Source organism: Podarcis gaigeae (assembly GCF_964106915.1).
Source record: "Podarcis gaigeae genome assembly, chromosome: 10".
In the NCBI taxonomy this organism is placed as follows: domain Eukaryota; kingdom Metazoa; phylum Chordata; class Lepidosauria; order Squamata; family Lacertidae; genus Podarcis; species Podarcis gaigeae.
This window is the reverse complement of record NC_139686.1, coordinates 48,438,250-48,455,491: the sequence shown is the minus strand read 5'-3', so window position 1 is coordinate 48,455,491 and position 17,242 is coordinate 48,438,250. Positions and strand designations below refer to the sequence as shown.

General features: G+C 43.5%; 1 protein-coding gene across 2 annotated transcripts in view; it reads right to left on the bottom strand.

Annotated features, from left to right (window-relative positions):
- SLC38A1 (solute carrier family 38 member 1) overlaps positions 1-17,242 on the bottom strand; it is a 41,570-nt gene extending 24,328 nt beyond the window's left edge. Inside the window, exons 1-4 of one of the 2 annotated variants that reach the window (XM_083699346.1) lie at positions 16,567-17,242; positions 6,875-7,069; positions 2,305-2,380; positions 802-917 (exon numbers count right to left, since the gene is read on the bottom strand). In XM_083699346.1, the coding sequence (XP_083555472.1) occupies positions 802-917; positions 2,305-2,380; positions 6,875-6,993 (311 nt within the window). In that variant the 5' untranslated portion in view covers positions 6,994-7,069; positions 16,567-17,242. Of the gene's footprint in view, positions 1-801; positions 918-2,304; positions 2,381-6,874; positions 7,070-16,566 lie in introns of those variants that run through there. The other variant, XM_083699347.1, reaches the window with a different exon arrangement.

Here is a 17,242-nt window from a genome sequence, read left to right as displayed (position 1 = left end):
GCAAACTCGGCCCTTCAGATGTTTTGAGGCCGAGGGAGACGGCATACAGCTTCCGTTACCGACTCTGGGGTTGGGGCGCTCATCTTGCTCTATAGGCCAAGGGAGCCGGTGTTTGTCTGCAGACAGCTTCCGGGTCATGTGGCCAGCATGACTAAGCCGCTTCTTGTGAACCAGAGATGCACACATAAATGCCGTATACCTTCCCGCCGGAGCAGTACCTATATCTACTTGCACTTTGATGTGCTTTCGAACTGCTAGGTTGGCAGGAGCAGGGACCGAGCAATGGGAGCTCACCCCGTTATGGGGATTCAAACCGCCGACCTTCTGATGAGCAAGTCCAAGATCACCCGCATCCCTTACTCAAGAGTAGATCCATTTAAATTAATGAACATGTCAGGGCCATTAATTTTGATAGGTCTGCTCTGAGTAAAACTTAGTTGAACATCACCCCCAGAGATCAGATAAGAATAATGGCATTTAATAGTGCATTTGTTCTCTGAGAGATGCTATAGCCTTAGAAAAAAGTGCCATTGCTTGGGATTCTATGCAATCTTCTGCCTTACTCCTACAGAAATAAATCTGAAGGTGAAAAAGAAGAAACTAGACTCCAGTGTGTTGGGCTGCCTGAATGCTAAACAGCTGCCTTTTAAGTTGTATGTGAATTGCACACTTATTTTTAATAGCTTATTTCATTTATTAAAACAGCATACAAATGGAGTATGAACATCAACACTCACTCCAAATTGATTTCTGTGTCAAAGTGAAAATTTACCCAAGGCCTTTTGCATGTTGATGACTTACGTAAAGAGCAGGATTCCTGTGTTAGCCAGCGCAAAGGCAAGACCTAATATTCCACTGCCCATAATGGCATTGCTGAGATTGAAGACAGACATTCCCAATGAAGTCGTGCCTGGAATCTGTACAGGTTGAATTAAAAGAAAAGAAAAGAAGGTTTGCAGCATATTTGAAAAGCATCCTATGCTTTTTTCTGAATATAATTTCTCATCCTGACCCTTTCCCTTCAGTCAGATAATTTGATTATTTCCCCACTTGGGTACAGTGGCAAGAGGTAAATTATTAGTAACTGAAAAGCCACAAAAGTAATTGAGAGAACATAGGATGATACCCAACCAAGTCATACATTCAATAGATGCACTGAAATCAAATAAATTGAATATCACCCGTAATTTCACACTGAGGCCCCGGGAACCTGCCATTCATGCAAGATGTTCCAGCAGAACTCTTCTACAAAAGGGAAAACTCTCGGGGGGGGGGGTTATGCTCAGGAAAGGCCTTAGAGGCATTGCCTACTGCCTGGGATTGCTCATTGGCCTGTTGGACCTCCTCCTGGGCAAAGCCCCATCTACCATGTTCCACCCCTTTCCAAAGCTCTCCCCCTCCGGGATGTCCAGAGGCTTACAAGGGCTGTAGGCCCCAAAAGCCAAAAGAAAATAGATGCTGGAAGAAGGGAAAGGAGAGATCTATGTAGCCAGAAGGAAACGAAAAAGCAGCAGATGGGGGAGAGAAAAGAGGATCCCGGAAAGACAAACAAATGAAGACAAAGGAAAATTCCTTCCTAAATGGTGTTCCTGCCTGGAGCTGCCGACAAGAGCAACATACAGTGCAGCTGGCAGGAAGCTGAGCTGGTGAAGGGGTTGCCCTGCCCACCAGGTATACCCTCATTAAAGTCTTGACTTCCTGCCTGTGGAGAGATCGGTGGTGACGTCCCACACAGGCCTTCCTCCAGGACAAGAGAACTCTGTACTTACAGAGACCTCTTCTAGCAAGGAGCTTAATCATTCACTTCTGTGGAACTCAAAAGAGTTTGGTGTGGTGTAGCAGTAAAATGTTGGGACTAGGAACATGAAGACCCAGGTTCAAGCCCTGACTTAGCCACATGAAGCTAACTGGGTGATCTTGGGTCACTCAATATCTTTTAGGTTAACCTACCTCACAGGGTTGTTATGAGGATAACATTTGAGGTTGGGGAGAATTGCGCACACTGCCTTAAGCTCTTTAGAAGGGAGAATATCAATGTAATAAATAAAATGTGGGTGAGCTGTTCCACAAACTGACGTGAACAGCAAACCTCTTGTTTGCAAAGGAGATCTGTGTGCACCTCACAGCTCCCACTGTAGGACAGGGGTAGCAGACATGTTTCCCTCCAGATGTTGCTAGACTTCATCTCCCAACGGCCCCAGATAGAATGGCCAGTGCTTGAGGATTATGGGAGTTGTAGTCCAACAGCTTTTGGAGGGCATCAGGTTGGCTCTTCGTGCAAGGAGGGCAAGGAGGGTAACCTACATATTCATCACATTTCTTCTTTTCCAAGTGGCTGTTGGTTAGACTTCTTCTGCTCTCGCGGTCTGAAATAAATTTACTGAAAAAGAACAAACAGGATTTTATTTAGCATTACAGCATACACAGGAGGAACATACGTTAGTGCTATTATTGAGCTGTAGCCGTTGTGGAGTTGGTGTGCTTTGTTTTAATTAAGCTACCTAGAACCCAGTTGTACAAGAAGGTTGGGCCACAAGGAAATGAATCATACAGATAACGACATGGATCGGTACACACACAAAAGAAAAGACACACAAAAAGGGATAGGCATGAATGATTAAGTCTGGGAAGTATATACGTACAGAGCCAGATTCAGCTCTCCTATAAACTGCCATAAGGAAGGAAGACTAGTTTAGATTGTTGCAGGGATTTTAAAACTATTAAAACAGTAATCTGCTGGGTAATTTTAGATTCTGGCTTCAATTGTCTTATGGGGGCTTCTCTCTTTGAATAGTGGCATTTCGATAATGCAGCAACCCAGCCAGCTCTGTTTGGGGGGTCTTCTTGCTCAATTTGCTGAATGACACCCCAGGCATCTGCCCTGAGGTCCTACCCTGAGGGCACCACTGCTTTTACACTAATTTACAGAGGACAGCTCTACTGAATGCCCTTAGCCATATAGCTGGACAGACCCTCCATTTTCAAAGGTGGTATTACCACAGATCTATCAAGTCCAGCATCCTGTTTCACCAGAGTGGCCAGTCAGATGCTTGCAAGAAGACCATAAGGAGGGCAAACCTGGACGGAACAAACCCTCAGGATAGGCCATGAACTCCATATTCGCCTGCTTGCTAATGCGATTCATTGTGCTTGTGAACCAAGGCTAGCTACAGCTGGAAATCAAATGCTCGATGAGATGGGGTTTCAGTGTGATTAAGTTATAGGCATTAAAAATACATTTGTGGACTGCACTGTAAATCTTGTTTTTCATTATTTTTAAATTTTATTTATACTTTTATACTGAATATATTTCAGTAATGTTAGGGTGCTTGCCACCAGGATTTATGTTGCTCATGCCATACATATTTGGCGTTTGATCCAGCTAAGTACATGGGATTTACTAACTCGAGTCTCACTGATTTTATGGATCTACTCTAAGCATGTTCAAATCTGGATCCAGTCCTTGAGAACAGAAAAACCAAAAGCAAGGACATATAAGCTCCATTTATTTCAATGGAAGAATGTGAAGCACAAGTTTCACTTCTCTACTGAAATTAGTTGGACTTAAAGGCTGCAATTCTATGTGCACTAAGCTCAGCAGGACTTATCTCTAAGTACAGTATATACTTGAGTATAAGCCGACCCAAATATAAGCTAAGGAAACCTCTTCTCAACGGATAAAGAGGATGCTGGTGCTATCTTACCCGACGTTTCCAGTAGTGATGACAACAGAACACAGGTGCTTCCCATCTCCCCCAAAGGGCCTCTCTACCCCACTGGTTCGCCCAGCCTTTGGTCTGAAAACATTTGATATCCACATATCAAAGGGCTTGAGTTCAAGCTCCCTCAAAGGTGGGAGATTTGCATTCACTTCTCGCAGGAGGGGAGGCACCTACACTGCAAGAAAGACGCAGCCCAGGGCTTGCAGCCGAGGGAGCCAAGCAAACCAGGCCCCTTCTTCCTGCTGATCCTGAGGTACGTCTTCAGCCTCCAAGGTGCCCAGGTATGGTGGGAAGTGTCAGGGTGACCAAGGTGTGGGAAGCGGGGGGGGGGGGCTCACTTATGGAAATGCATAGGCAGGAAGCTGAGGTCAAGACTCTGCAGCCAGTGCTGCACCTTCCAGGGCAGCCCCGTCCGGGGCTGGTGGAGTAGGACATGAAGAGCCTTCTAGAACCATAACAGCAGTTGTCACGGCAACCACCACCGCAGCTCTGTCTGGCTTTTTGTTTTTTAACAGAGCACTGCCGCACATGCGTTGGAATACCTGGGCTTCTTTATGTGTTTGAACATGTGCAACTTTGCCGCTGTCAGCAGTGGCGAAGGAGGAGGATTAAGGAGCAGCCCAAAGAGCTGCTTTTGGGCTGCTCGTTCCTCCTCCACCACCGCTGACAGTGGCAAAGGCGGCGGCGGAGGAAGTTGCAGCTGAAAGGGCTCCTTTTGGGCCGCTCATCCCTCTGCTGCTGCCTCTGCTGCTTTCAAGAGCAGGCATAGGAGCCCGGTTGGGAGAGGCACAGCGCAGCGCCTCTCCCAACCATGGCTCCTGTGCCTGCCCTTGCGAGAGGCGGGTGGTGGGACCAGCCCCAAGAAAGGGCTCCTTTCTCTCCGCTCGTCCCTCCGCCGCTGCCCGCCTCACTCGAGTATAAGCCAAGGAGGGCTTTTTCAGCATAAAAAATATGCAGAAAAGGTCAGCTTATACTTGAGTATATACGGTAGATATGCATATGTGACAAGTTTAACTGGCCCATGCCATTAAATCTGAAAACAATGGAGTTTTAATTAGTCACAGCTAACTTCTTCCATTAGTTTCAATAAAACTTACAGGGTTATTCCTTCATCAAACAATCTTTAGGATTGCACAGTGAAGTTACGTTCCTGTACATAGCTACTCAGAAGCAATCAGGCCACTGTGTTTAATCAGCCTTACTCCCAGGGAAGTGTGCATAGGATTGCAGCCTCAGTTATAACGAACTTTTGCTGGATTAGGGCCAGAAAATATATGAACAAGCAACTTGAACTAATGAAAACATTACAGTTTAAAATATTGCAGTCTTCAGATTGCTTATAACATGGCATTTCATAAAATTTAATACATTTTCATTTCTTAGTCTACATTTCCCCCTCTAAAGCAATTTAGCAAAGATACTGCATTCACACAGCTTATATTAGGTGCACATTTGAGATCTGAGGTTACAACAGTAAGCAAAGTGTTTCTTTCTTTCTTATTTGCTAGAATAAGCTAGCAACATTTGTAACAGTTAATCAAGCCATAAAAACAGCAAGGCATGGTAAAAATGTATGTGCGTATATTGAAAACAGAGCTTTTATCCTGACTCAAAATGGACCTGAGAAGCATTTGACCTATTTAGCTCTTAGTCTGCTTGCCTTGAACGTAATAAACAGCTCAAGACCTCCTGGGACTGTAGCACTTCAGAATGCAGGTGGAGAAATACATGCTGAATGCTCTACCTTTTGTGTATGTGTGTATATGTAAACACACACAGGCTATACAGTGCAAAGAAAACAACACTAGCTCAGCTATGAGAAGCCTGGTCTACAACCTTTCTTTCTCATATGCTGGTTTTCTATGAGCTGAGCTGCTGCTTCTTTGGGCAGTGGTAGGGTTAGGGTTCAGTCTTATTTGCAGTGTGGTTTACAAAAATACTGGAACAATTAAAATGTACATACAAAATATGCATACGCAATTAAGCTAAAGGCCACAACGTTGCAAAAACAGCATCAAACAGGCAGTAGGGCTGAAACTGTATCTAAAAAGCATGGGGAAATTAGAAGCATATTTGCCTGGCTGGCACTAAAAGGGCAATAAAATAGGAGTCGGGCAAACATCTCTGGGGAGAGCACTCCAAAAGTAAGAGGGTCCTCTCCACGGTAACTACTCACCACACCTAAAATGATGGGGGTGGGGGGGAATGTTCCACTGCAGTTCTTAATGTACAGGTAGGCACATACCAAGACAGGAGGTTCTTTATAACTTGGTCCAAAGCTGTGAAGGGCTTTAAAAGACAAAACCAGTGCTATGAATTAAGCAACCCTCTCACCCATGTTCTGAAGAGGCACAGTCCCAGGAGTTTTTCGCATTGTCTTCGTGAACATGTATACGGGGTCCAAGTAATTTTGCTTTAGAACAAGAGATGGTACAATGTGCTGTTGAAAGCAGGTTTCAATAAAATGTAGCATTGATGTAGCATTCTTCCATCAAGTTGGCCTACATGAGATTTTTGGACTTTCAAGCACATTCATTTAAGAATGCATGCTGCACTAAGTTCAGCAGCAGAAAAACTGGTGCTTGGTGCAATATGCAATGATATGCAGTAATAAATAATCTCGCTTGAAGATGCCCAAATCTCAATATAAACCAAATTAATGAAGAATCCTGCACAACACGGAAGTTTACTCTTTTACATGTACCTCAAACCTAAGAAAAATGGATCATCTGAACCATGTTTTAGTTTGGAACCAATTTGGCGACTATTTTGGCTACCGAAAAGTAAGTACTCAAAGACCCAGAAACATCTAAGATCATGTGTAATGCTAATCCCAAATGTTGAATGTTGTTTTTCGTTTCCTTTGTGCTGTGCTTTGGATGACCAGGCTGAGTTATGGGGTTGGTTGGTTGGTTACAAAGCAATCTATACATTTGTATTAAATATGCCAACATTTAAAGGTTGAATAAATTGGTACACTATGTTTTTACTGCCAATGCCCAACAGAGGCTGGATATGAAATTCAAATCACATTCTCAAATGGAACATGACTCAGTAATGAATCATTCATGAGCTGTGTTTCAAGTCAGAAACACTGTTTTTAAACAGAGTGTTTTCACATGGTAAATCTGGGGCAGTGGAAAACTACTCACCTATTCATCTGGCCATTTTCTACTTCTGTGAAATCATTGGAGTCATTGCTGATGTTATCATCCTCAGGAACTGTCATATTCTGCATCTCAGTTAATTCTAGGCCTGCTTTGAAAGGCATCTTGATTTAGTGAACTTATTCTGAAGCCTGCTTGGTCTTTAGAGATCAGTAGCACCTGTAATGTGAGCCTGAAAACCTACAAAAAGAAAAGAAAAGAAAAGAAAAAGTTCAAAGTCAGAATAAGAAAATGAACAATAACCTCTCAAGTGTCTCTCTCACACACACACATAACTTGGGGCTAGGACTTTCTCTAGGATTGGTGATCTGAGTGCTCTAAATGGCATTTGTATAATTCTGCCATCAGTATATAATTGTTGACAATTTCTAGACCATCTATGCATTCCAACATGGAAACCAGAGAAGAGGCTATACACTTCTTATTACAGGGGAGAAACCAGGAGCTCACCAAGACAGTAGCTAAGTTCATCTATTTGATTTTTTTGTCGCCGAAGTATGCTACAGGATCCTGCCCTTTCTGGAGACCCACAGAGATGAAATAGATTGATCGCCTCTTCTTCCCTTTGGCAAATGACTGTACTGTTGAAATGGCGACGAGATTGCACTGGCCTATTTATTCTGAATGTTTGTATGTGGTGCCAATAAAGGTTTGATGATGATGATGATGATTGTTGACAGACAAATAGCCTGAGAACTCTGGGAAAGATTAAGAGAGATTCTTCCTCCCTATTTAGATGTATTTAATTTTGCACAATGTATAATCAAGGTTGTCATTTGGCATGCAAAGCGATCTACTCCCATGTGTACATACTTTGAGAAAAATGTGAAATTATGAAATTAAATATTACTGCAGGTTGTATGAGGTGAAAAAACTTTATTAACGCTTGCACTCTTAACAACTAATGATTACATTTACACCATGCCCTTTTTGCGGCAGCTGCCATGCTTCTCTCCCACATGTCCTCCTCCTCAAAATAACTCTCTTCGGTTGAGAGATAAGAGACTGTTTCAAGGCCACCTGGTAAGATTTATGACCATGTGGGAATTTTAACCCATGTCTCTCCAGTCCCAATACAACAAACGCAGTTCCTCTGGATGCAGTTGCACATGTAACGCCATCATGTTTTTTCCTGGACTGCACCTGCTGTTTAATATCGATAGGGCAGGGCCACCATTTACTCTACAGACCTGGAGTGGTGCCAGGCTGCATATTAGCATAGACAAAAATCCTATGTAAATAATCCTTTAAGAAGAGACAATTGTGCAGGGGGAAGGTAAGGAGATAAAAATCCCATCAGCAGTGCAAAGCAGGGGCGGTGAACCTTATTTGGCCTAAGGGCCACATTAATCCTTGACCAAACATCCGGTGGTCACATGTCAGAAGTGGGTGTGGCCATTCCTGCCCCCCCCTACAAACACACAGTCACCTCTTAGCTGATCCATGCAGATCTGCAAAGAAGAGGAGCTATATCAGAGGATCGTTTTGATGACTCTCATTAAGTGGATTGCAACTCACCAAGCTGAGTAGCAGCTATGTGTGACAGTCCGCTGGGGTATCGCTGCCTGACAGGTAATGTAAGAACAGTGGGACTGCCTAGTAGCTGGCAGGTTACAATATCTGTCTGAGGATTACATTTGACTTAGCTGGTCAATGCTGCAAAGGCCTGTTTTATAATTTCCAGATAATGAAAGCTCGGGTGGATAATTCCACTCATAGTGGCTTTGCCATTTCTGTCCACAGAAACGGGCTGGGACATGATTGAAGCCTGCTACCTGCCCTGGACATTTTGGCCTCCCAATGGAATGTTATTTCATAGGGAAGGGAAAATCTTGGTTCTACAAGTATTCTTTAAAATTATAATTTTGTGTTACCATTTCTAAAGCAGTTCCAGCTGCTCATTTTTAAAACCCATGTTTTAAAAGTACATCAAACTTGGAGAAAGTAGCTAATAAATTCAGTATGTAGTATAAAATACTGACAACTGGGAATCACTGGCCTGTGAGCGCTCCAGTTGGAGAACAGCCTTGACCAAAGGCGTCACGGACTTTGGAGAAGCACAAACTCAGGATGAAAGGGAGAAACAAACTAAGAGGAAGGCACATTTGGCAAATCCTCACTGTGATCAACTCCCACCAGGAAACCTATGTCCGCACTATGGAAGGACGTGTGGATCCAGAATTGGCCTCCACAGTCACTTACGGACACACTGTATTCATGGGAGACAATCTTACTTGGCTACGACTGATTGGCAAAGAAGAAAGAAAGAAGTACAGTGGTACCTCGGGTTAAGTACTTAATTCGTTCTGGAGGTCTGTTCTTAACCGAAACTGTTCTTATCCTGAAGCACCACTTTAGCTAATGGGGCCTCCTGCTGCCGCCGCGCCACTGGAGCACGATTTTGGTTCTTATCCTGAAGCAAAGTTCTTAACCTGAAGCACTATTTCTGGGTTAGCGGAGTTTGTAACCTGAAGCGTATGTAACCTGAGGTACCACTGTAGTAGTAATGATGGCAGCAACTATTGTACAGTTAAAATGTGCCATTGAACTAATTAGTGATAATACTATTAGCGAGGATTACTTATTAAATGTTCATCTTATCTTTGTCTGGCTGTGGCAAATGTGATGAGAAAAAAAAACTGATTTATAAGGCTATTAAAAGTGTAAGGACAGGAATTTGGGAGGTGTTATTTATTTATTGCATTTATATTCCACCTTTTCTCCAAGAGGCTCAAAGTGGTGTATGCGGTTCTCCCCTCCCCATTTTATCCCCACAACTCTATGAAGTAAGTTAGGCTGAGAGACAGCGATTGGCCCAAGGTTACCCTGTGAGCTTCATGGCAGTGTGGGGATTCGAACCCTGGTCTCACAGGTCCTAGTCCAGCACTCTAACCGGTACCCTACGCTGACCCTTATGGGGTCTCTTAAAATCACTTTCTTAAAAAAAATTTAAAAAATGACTTTCAGCCTCCATTCCTTTGCACTGTTTCCACCTGAGTTCAGGTAGATTTTAAAGCTGGGCTTTTTAGAGGGTACTAGCTTCAGCCATAGAAGTCAACAATTTGCTTACAGGATGAAATTGGATTCCTCTTTCTGTTCATAGGCAGGCTGATCTTGCTAGAGGCTCATTTATGTGCCTAAGAGATGCCTTTAGACCTAGAGCTCTAGTTTCACATAAACTGCTTCCTTTATGTAAAGACTGCCATGTGATATCTTTTGTGTTCCCTCCTCTCCCTAGCCTCACCTTTGAAAAGAAGAGGACGAGGACCAGGGAGACTGACTATGGGATTATGAGCATAAGATATTAAGTTCCACAGCAACTCTGCAAACTGGCCCTTTCGAACAAAACACATGTCAAGAACTAGAAAGGAAGTAAGTTATCACAGGTGATAATTTCTAGAAGATAAAGTTCAGCAACAGGAAAAAGATTTTAAAAAACCCCACAGTTGCTTGTAACACACTGAATGTAACAGGCAGGCTTGATAAGGAATGTTATATGTAACCCACTTTTTAAAAAGAAAGAAAAGGAGGGAAGTCTTCAAATGGGTTGTGATCTCATAACATGGATGTAAGTAAGTGAAAGCTTATTACAACTGTTTAACCATCTAAGTACTTCTGCTCTGAGTGGATTATATTATCCTTTTCTTTAAGGGAAATAAAGCTTCACTGAGGAAATAGCAAACGTATTCAGAAATAAATCCAGCACTGAACCTTTCGGCACTTCTATTTCTTTGTAGGCTTCTTCCTCAGATATATAAATGATTAGCTTATATATCTGAGTTTTTAACACTGCCTTGAACATGCTCTAACTCTAATACTCTAATTGCCATTGGAGAAGTATAGATGAGGGGGAAGAGTCTGAACAAATTTGCAATTTGTGTCTGAATTTGAAATATTGAAATATGGCAACCCTAAATTAGGCATATTAATGATTCCATTATTACGCTACTGATCATTGTTAGAAACTCAAGAGATATAAGGTAAAAAAGGTAAAGGATCCCTGACCGTTAAGTCCAGTCGCAAACAGCTCTGGGGTTGCAGCGCTCATCTTGCTTTACTGGCTGAAGGAGCGGACGTTTGTCCGCAGACAGTTTTTCTGGGCCATGTGCCAGCATGACTAAGCCGCTTCTGGCGAACCAGAGCAGTGCACGGAAATGCTGTTTACCTTCCTGCTGGAGCGGTACCTATTTATCTACTTGCACTTTGATGTGCTTTTGAACTGCTAGGTTGGCAGGAGCTGGGACCGAGCAATGGAAGCTCACCCTGTCATGGGGATTCAAACCGCCTACCTTCCGATCGGCAAGCCCTAGGCTCAGTGGTTTAGACCACAGCACTGCTAGGTGCCAAATGGCTCCATAAACCAAGGTTACAGTTGCCAAAACAGAATGTTGCCATTTTACGGCAAGATGGCTCTAAAGTCTTATTTTTCAAATGATGGACTGCCTGTGATTGATTATCAGTAAAACATCTGGCTAGTTCAGATGACAACTTTGAGCTGGGTTAAGAACTTTTGAGAACTTAAATAAGAAAAGCCACTTTATCCAGGGACTGTCCACATATCTATTGGCCTGTTCCGACCTCTTTTTCTTAATGGTGACACAGACCATTCATAATGTAGGAAAATTCTTCGCAACAATGAGCAGAACAGTGGGGTGGGGTAAATGAAGACAAGCTATGGCAATTGACTATAACATTGTTTACTGCTTGCTCCTGCTCAGGCTGCACAGAAAAAGCATTTTGGTTCCTGAAATTCATTCTGATTGCGCAGATAACATACACTGGAGAGAAATTCTACAGGATGTGGTATTAGTGTGTGAAAACAGTCACGTTCCAAAGATCCCCAGGCATGCACTTCCAGATGGTGGAGATGTCAGGCGCCATCCTGGTGCCCAGGCAGCTTCCCTTGGTTGCAAGTGACTGACAGCAGGGTGCAAAATGTGCCTGGCTAATTTTGAACACTGCCACTGAAGGTGTTTTGAACACTGCCACCTATTAGCCATACTGCATATATGCAGAAAGGGTATGTTTTCTAAGTTTGAAAAGGACTGTGAAACAGCAAAGAGAATTTTCTGATAGGTGTGGGCGTTCATTTCACACCAATAGGGTATACTGAATGTGTAAAAGTCAAAGGGCTGGCCTGCTACTGCAACCCTACTTCTCCTACCCACCCCCCGGGCCACACACGCATGCTCTGTTTGGAGACATAAACAGGATGTTCTATTCAACTGTTAAAAAAGAGAGAGAGTTCCAACAAACCACACTGCACATGTTCAGAAACTGCTATCAGGTTGATAAAAAGATCAGGAATCATTAAACTCTAATCTGTTCTCACTGCATTTAGCTTTGGGCAAATCCCATGCACCATCAAGGGGAGAAAATGCAAATCGATTCAAGCGCATAGTTCTCCTTTGCAACTTCTCTTAGTCAGGCTTGGGAAAGGGACAGATTGAACTAAAAAATATATGATGTTGCTAATTTTTCTAACCTCTGGGAAAAAACCCTTCTCTGTCAGCCAAACACAGAAGAAGCCTTTGGTGTGCTTATTAAGCACTTTGCGCTAACACCAAGCCCAACTCCATACTGAACCATGAAGTTGTACTCCTGCGAGTAACAGTCTTCTGCGACTGTTTATCCATCTTGTCCCCAGCGCCAATTTGCAGCTCAAGGAAAAAGTGAGGATGAGAAGGGTTTGCCTGCTGCTGGGACAGGGTCTTCAGTGTACCCAACCAGGCATGGAGACCTCAACCAAAGATCAGGAACAAGAATCATCAGTAGTGCTCCCTGCATATATTTGCTGCATTTCTGGATACCTTATTTTTTTCTTGTATGTGCAGAGATTTAATAACTCTGATGCTTGCCATAGAAGACTATAAATCTGCATGCATGAGTCTGGATCACAATCACTCACAGTCATATATACATCACCGAATGAGCAGCGGTGGCGTAAAGTTCCCCACAAATTAAACAAACACAAACAAACAGAAATGCAACACTGGCCGCTTGTCAACAGTAAAGGTGAACTATTTGCTTTGCTTGTTGACTGGAGAGATGAGTAGCCAGTCCGTAGTCCAGCTGAGTTTAGAAGGCTTTACATCCAGAAAACTGACTACAGAATCACAGCCTAACGTTTAAAATAGAACAGGGGGAGAGGGACCAGGTGCAAGCATGGGGTGGGGAGATCACAAAGGCAGAACAGACATATTAAAAAGCAATTAATTCTGCACTGGTTGTTGGAAGAGTACTGTATATTATGTATATTCATGTTCATTAACATCCTCTTTATCAGCTCACATGCGATTTCTCTGATCCTGTTCTCGTTTTTTGCAAAATGGACATATTTTATTATTATTTTATTCTGAAAGGAGCATTCTACCAACTAGCCAGCAATGATTTGCATGTGGTAGCTGACAAAAATATAAATATCTTTTTAAAAAAATATCAAAATATTTAAAACACATACAGTAAACAAATATAAAACCCTCACCACATCACCTCAAAATGTAAAGCCAATTCAGGCTTGAGAAGAGCTACTGTAAAGAAGGTCAGATACCCAAACAAACTGTCTTTCATTCAAGTCTCTTAAAATGCATTATTAAGATCACCATGTAGGATATTAAAATTCTTCCACAATGCTAGGACTTTAGACCGCATGCGCCTCTAGCTCATTGGCTTCCTAAATTCTATTCATTCTTTGATTTAGAACATTAAATATATGGACTGAAGGGCTATTTATACAGCATAGAGTCAACTGAAGATTGCTTTAAGTATCTTTTTTCTTGCCCAATTTGTGGTTTAAAGCCCACATTTATTTAGGCCTGAACTATTATGAGTGAGAGAAAACGACAGCAAAAAGAGGATATTAACATGTCCTCACCATTCTTATCTCTGATCACAAAAAATGTAGTGGGAGAAGGGAGAAATCATGTTGTGGAATGGAGGAGACTTGAGAGCCACATTGTGGATTAACATGTTCTTCTCTGTATGTACACAAATGTCTTTGTTTTCGTTTTTAAATAGATGAGATAAACTATGTGGCATCAAGTAGCATTATGAAAATTACCCTTCCGTTCTAAGAAAAGCATGTTGATGGGTTTCTGGTGGTGGATTTCAACTGAACAGCCATTTCCCACCTACTACTTCATTATCAAAGTTCAGTTTTCAGTGTTAGCAAGCTGATGCAAAGTTTAGTGGCTAAGCCCCTCTCCCAAAGAGTCCAACGGGACATCTTTAAGAGCATTGTATTATATTTATACCTTGCCTTTCTTTCACCAAAGATCTTCAGGCAGGATAGATATGAGCAATGGAGCAGTTAAGTAGCTTTAGACTCTGGGTTTCATTGTGTTGCAGGTGGTGGGGGTGATCTTCAGTAGGTATTTCAGAATCTGGTAAGCCCGGTTGACTACATCTGCAGGGGCTGTTCCAGGATTTGAATCCTGGTCTCGTAGGTCATAGTCCAACACTCTCTAACCACTGCACCACACGAATAAATATAAATAATAAATTCAGCATTCGTTTTGAAATGAATCAGGCAGGGAAAGTTGAAATCCACCATAAAAGATGCAACTATTTTCAAGGATAAAAGAGGCCTGACTAAAATGGCTATAAAAGGAGCAGAAGGAGACCAGTGGGAGGCAGGATAATCAAATGATAATCTGGCATGTTTAAGCAGGCTGAAGACAACGATGCCAATAATCATAATAGTAATAGCCTAAATCCAGCACAGAATTGGGACTTACTTAACTCCACCGATTTCAGCGCATTTCAGCAAGTTTAACACTTTCTTGAATTTAAGCTAATAATACTAATGAGTATGGTGATTATAAGGGGCGCTACATGTTTAGTCACACTCAAAGCAGACTCACTGTAACCAATGGACCTACTCTAGGAATTCATAGGACATCACCCAGTATTTCTGCATTTACAACCTTTACTCCCCACCCTGCCTGTGAAGGCAATCAGTGATAGCAACAGGTTGTATGACAACTCTGCTTTGTGAACAAATGGCTTATGGCAGAAAGGACACTGATGGTGTGTGATAAAAAAAAGCAAAGGCGCTAACCACAAGAGAGAGAGAGAGAAGAATAGAACAGAGAAAAAACATCTCTAGGAGAGAAAGCAAGACTTGGAAAAGATGCCACCTCAGGCCTGCATTCCTAGCATAACCTTGTACTCCCCAGTGTAGCGGTTACTTATTTGAACAAATTATAAACCGGTTAACTTCCAGTCTCCAAGCGGTGCACAAGGACTACAATACAGCCAAGTGACGTAAGAAATTGATAATTAATTCCAAACTAATCTGTAGCATCCCTCTTGAATACCCATCAGAGCCCTGCAGAATCAGTCAGAGCAGAGTAGCAGCATTTTTATTTTGCACAGATGATTGTTATCTTAAAAAGAAAAAGGCACAAAAATGTTCCAGTGGAGCTTTAAAGGGGTGGAGTGGAGTGGGGTGAAACTACTGGATCTTTTAAAAAAGGGCAAATTTGAATTTCCTGTGAAAGCAACATCTTTATTCAGGGCATGCATGATTTAGACCTGAGTGGGCCACAAGCAAGGTTGGGACAAAGTCTTTTTGTGGTGAAAAGGGCCAATGCAGTGAAACATTAATAAATACACCCACGGCAAATGTACCTAAGCAGCTGAAAAGTCAACTGCCTTAAAAAAGAGAAAGAGGAAGATCAGTGACAATATGTTCCATTCAAAAAAATCCCGCATGTCATTTAAAACGTGTCCCTCTTTTGGTTTCGGTCCACCAACATCCCTATTTTGGGCTTTCAAGAGTATCAGCTTTAGCTTGCCAGCAATTCAGAAACCCAATTCCATTTTTAAATAAATAAATAAATAAATAAACCGGGGGGAGGGGCTTCTGGAAGAAAGGAAGGGACCATTTCAGGTGGAACCTTTTGCAAAGTGAGGAGGACAAAGACGAATTTCACTCTCCCTGCTCTCTCCCCTTCTTCCCCCCATGTCAAGGTTGCCAGCCGTCAAATCCGTTTATATATTGGAGCAAGCCCGCTTCTTTTTATTAGGGCTACATTCTAGTAACGTGGTTTGTGCCTCAGCCTGAACAGTGACCTAGGTCTGCTAAAACTGTTTCATTAGGGTCTCATTTAGCATATGTATGTATGTATATATGTGTGTGTGTATATATATACATATATGTGTGTGTGTATTTATTTACGGTGGGTGCCCCCCCTCAGAGAGGTGGAAATAAGTGCGGCGCATGAGTCACACGCATTCGCTTCCTACGCGCCTTTTTCCCTCCACCCATAATGGAGAAAGAAAAAAGAGACCAAAACGTGCGGGTCTTTTTCGCAGCCCGGGAGAAGAATGCCTGCCAGCCCGAGAAGCGAAGGCGGGAAGAAAGGGGGCTGGCTGGGGTGGGTCTCCTCACGAGCAGAGCCGACAAGAAGCAGCGGGGGCCCCCTCGCCATGCGGCTACACGCGGCTCCCGGGCCGCGGCGAGGCGCCTCTTCTCGCCATTTCCGCGAGCCTTTCCCTCAGGCGCCCAGGAGCCCCCGACCTCTTTGGCCAAAAGCACCTACGCCCAACATGCGCCAGCTAGAAAGCCGCTCTCTCCTGTCGCCGGCCATGCGTCCTTCCGAGGGTGAATGGCTGAGATGAGGGAGGGGACATACGAGGCTATCTCCCTGCGACCCCCTCCCCAAACTCCGTACCTGTTAATGCTGCCAATCCCTCCTTTTCTCCCCTCCGTCTTCACGAAAAAAGAAGCCTAAGCTGAGGTGTTTCTTCTCCCGCGCCCCGCCTTCGGGGGGGGGGTCTCTCCTTTGTTAGAAGAGCTGCCTCTCCCTCGCTCGCTCTCGGGCTCTGGTCGCCCCGTTGCGAAGAAGGGGTGACGTTTTGGGAGCTCAGAGGAAGAGAATGTTCCTCCTTTTTAATTTAAAATTTAATTTTTAAAGCCCAGCAGTTGTTTCTGAGGCGGCGTGGCGAAGCGCTAGACGGAATGAATGGAAGATGCCAAACGACCTTCAAGGGGGCGCCAAGCGCGCAGCTCCCGCCTCCTTCCTCTCGCGTCTCCTCCTCCTCGTCGTCGTCGTCGTCGGTGGGTGAATGGATGCTCTGTGCCTCAGGACCGCATTATTATTATATTTTATTCTTAATCCGTTCTTGAGGGATTAAATGCTTTTAAATCTCTGGCTGGGGCGCGTGGGCTCTCCTCCCTGCTCCCCCCGCCCCAGCCCTTTTCGTTTCCTTCCTTCCCTCCCTCGCAGGTGGCAAGGATGCTGTTTGCCGTCGGACCATCTGTGCTTTTGTGTTTTGAACGCGATCGGCTTTGCCCTATAATAAGAAAGCGATACGAAGAGCGAGTCAAGCGTGGGCAAGCTTTCCCTA